The following is a 3,255-nucleotide window of genomic DNA, read 5'->3' as shown; positions in this document are numbered from 1 at the left end:
TCATACCTCTTCATCGGCTCTCCTTCACACACACTCATACTCAGTTAGGGATCACAAATCATTATTTGTTTATTGATCATACACTTTATCTACTCCACCAACATATAATAAGAACATGAAGAATCGAAAAATACACAAGGAAATGACAATAAGGCACCTGCTCAGAATATTCTTATACAAATAACTGTACACACCAGACTTTACACACACAAAAACTAAAACTACATAGAGAGCACAACTTGACGCAAATATAATACAGTAAGAGAAAAACTGAACTTTCAGAATAATCAAAATGTGTATATGAATCATATTCTAATCCCACCAGCACTTAAGAAATTTGTCCAGTGGCAAACATAATAATTCATAATAGACTATATCCCAGTTCTTCTACAGGAATACACATTAGTATCACATACCCAACACCACATCACACATCTCACTCCACACAGATATGTGTCTTGACTCACACATCATCTGTTATAGACATAATTCTGGAATGTCACAGAATTTCCAACTACATACAATATTATCTGCTCAAATAAATGATACAACTCTATGCTAACTCTTTCCCTTGTTTTTCTTTACTCATTTTCCGTCCTCCTCCTCATCCCTCCCTTCCTCCCTTCCCTGCCAGTGGTCACCTTCGATCCTCTCCCTGTATCTTCCCCGAACAGTCTGCCCTCTTCCCCATAAAACCTATGACCTAAATGTGAGGTCCCACGCATGGTGAAGGATGGCAAGAGGTGAAACAAACAGTTGAATGTTGTAGCACTGATTCCTTTAAGAAGGAGAAACAGACAAAGGAAAAAGAGCGTGTCTTTAAAAAGAATCACATTTGTAAAATTTAGAAAGAAGTAATTCACCCATATCACATGATGTTTCCTTTATAGACCTTCAAACCTTTGGTGCAAGAATGGAAGTTTTTCCAAAAGTAAAGTTGTTGTTAAAAGGGGCATGAACTTTTGCACCACCCTTCAAGCCTTCTCTATTGCCTCCTCCTAGTTACACTTTTAATGTGTGGGTGTAAATGTGTGTGTGTGTGTGTAAGAGAGAAAGGGATAGAAATCGTTAAGGTGAAAAGAAAACAAGGCAGAAACAAACCAACCGACAGAGAGAACGTGCTAGAAAGCTACAGTATCTGCTCTGTCTTCAGCGACACCTGTGCTCTATCAGACGTCCCAGCAGCTGACAGTGTTAGTGTGACAGACGAGAACAGACACACTCACGCACACACAGCAGTATTGACTGACCGGGAACCACAGGAGGCCCAAAGCCGACCATGTTATTCTTTTCTCGGCTGTCCCCTCATTCCTCACCTTTGACCCAATGCTTTTCCTTCTCCTCCCACCAACAGGCTTTTTTTTTCCTTCTCACCGTTCCCTGCATCTGTCATGTGCCTTTTCTTGTCCATTATATTGTATCATACCATACGAGAAAAAACACATTTAATTTAATTCGATTTTTTAAGTACTGCCGCAAACTTTTTATTAGTCGTGTTGCCTTCCTTCCTCCCCTGCTCATCAATTGAGTTTGATTGTATGTTTCATTGTATGTCTTTTTTCCAGGATGTATTAATTGTACACTCAAAATGAAAATACAATGCCCTTTCTCTATAACAGAAGGATGTGAGGTCAGACCCCAAAGTAGTCCAGGAAGTGTCAGCAGCAACCGACAATCTTCTGGAGAACTTGGGAGCGCTGGCCGTGGAGGTAGTTACACTACACACACACACACACAAAATACAACCCACACATGTTACAACAGATAAAAACATGCCTACTGAAGTATTTGTTTCCAAAGTTCAGTATTCAGTTCTAATGTTTGTGGATAAAATCAATTTTTACCAAGAATCAGCTCTCGGTGAAGTAATTTAATTTATTGTACACTCAGGTCAAATGTCGTAGTGCAAGGTTGGAGCAGTTGGGGCAGTTAGGGCAGGGCCATATTTACATCAACACATAGCCTTAATGCGTACACACTCTGATTATTCAAAGCACATTCTGATAAATACTGCTTCATTGAAACAGAAAAGAAGGGCCCTCAAGGTCAGGTAGCTGGCGTGTGTAGATATGGGTTTGTTTCAGCCATCTTAGTAAAGGCCTTTAAACCACAGTGGGCCTTTTTCCCCCTTTTTTTAAAGCTAGATTCCACCTCAGATTACCTTTCTGCATAAACATGACAAATAACAAATTACAGTCTAAATTATTAAAGGTCTGCAAAAAATGATCTTTGTTAAGCTTAAATGAGGACAAATAGGCAGTGTGAAATGTTCCTGTAGGTGGTGGTTCAAGAGCCACACTAAAATGTACTGTCTTCACTGTCTCGCATACACACCCAGAATAGGATCACATGCATGCACGGCACGCACACACACACACACACTCGCACTGGCTGGCCTAAACTAATGTAAACCAGTCTGAGCTGGTGGAATGTAGTAAGAAAGGAGAGAAGCAGCAGTCGGTGGTGCAAAAACACACACAACACATACTTCCTTTCTCTCAGGCATCTGCTCTGCTGAGTTGGCAAAACATAAAGAGCCAGCTGCATGTGTGCGAGTGTGTGTGCAAGTGTGTAAATTTGCGGGTGTGATAGCATTTCCTGTCTAAGCAGCTGTAAGTACATCAATGCAATTGCAATTGTCACCAATCCTTTTTATCTCCTCGCTACTGTGGCTGTGCTTGGCACTGTGTGAGAGGGCATAGATTAAGAAACATGAACTCAAGAAGGGTGCAAAAGACAAAAGTGGAAGTGGGATATTTAAAAAAAATCATTCTGGCACAACTTCCTCTCGGGTTTGTTCTTGTTCGTTTCTAAACCAGCTCTTATTGATCGTTTATACTCCTGTGGAGACCGGTGCTAATTTTAGGCTGCTGATGCTTATTCAGGACATGTAAACACACAGCACCATTTTATTCTCTGATTTCTTGACGCTAACGGAAATTATTCCTCGTCCTCTGTATTACTTTGTTTGAAGTAGATTATATGGGTTTGCTCAGCTGGTTGGTAGACAAAGTATGAAGCTGGCAGAGTGGAGAAATGCACTTATGTAACCTCTCCTGTGCCTGTGTTTCAATCCAGGGTTTATCACAGTTGGAAGGCTAAAAGAATTACAGCGATAATGTATTTTCAAAATGTCTTTTCAGTAGTCAGGGAAAAGGTCTTTTTCAGATTGTCAGCCATGTGACATGGAATTTCTGGAGAAAATATGCAAAAATACAACTTTCTATACACTTTGATTCAATTCAATTCAGTTTT

At 40.2% G+C, this 3,255-nt stretch overlaps 1 protein-coding gene across 1 annotated transcript in view; it reads left to right on the top strand.

Moving 5' to 3' along the window:
- Positions 1–3,255, top strand: part of LOC118326587 (phospholipid-transporting ATPase ABCA1-like) — a 39,382-nt gene that overhangs the window by 15,122 nt on the left and 21,005 nt on the right. Inside the window, exon 8 of the mRNA XM_035659611.1 lies at positions 1,620–1,709. Coding sequence (XP_035515504.1) covers positions 1,620–1,709 — 90 coding nt within the window. The remainder of the gene's footprint in view (positions 1–1,619; positions 1,710–3,255) is intronic.

Source organism: Morone saxatilis, unplaced genomic scaffold (genome assembly GCF_004916995.1).
Source record: "Morone saxatilis isolate NCDOM2014 unplaced genomic scaffold, NCSU_SB_2.0 Contig17, whole genome shotgun sequence".
NCBI lineage: Eukaryota > Metazoa > Chordata > Actinopteri > Moronidae > Morone > Morone saxatilis.
Note: the sequence above shows the minus strand (reverse complement) of the source record. Positions and strands in the feature narration are given on the sequence as shown.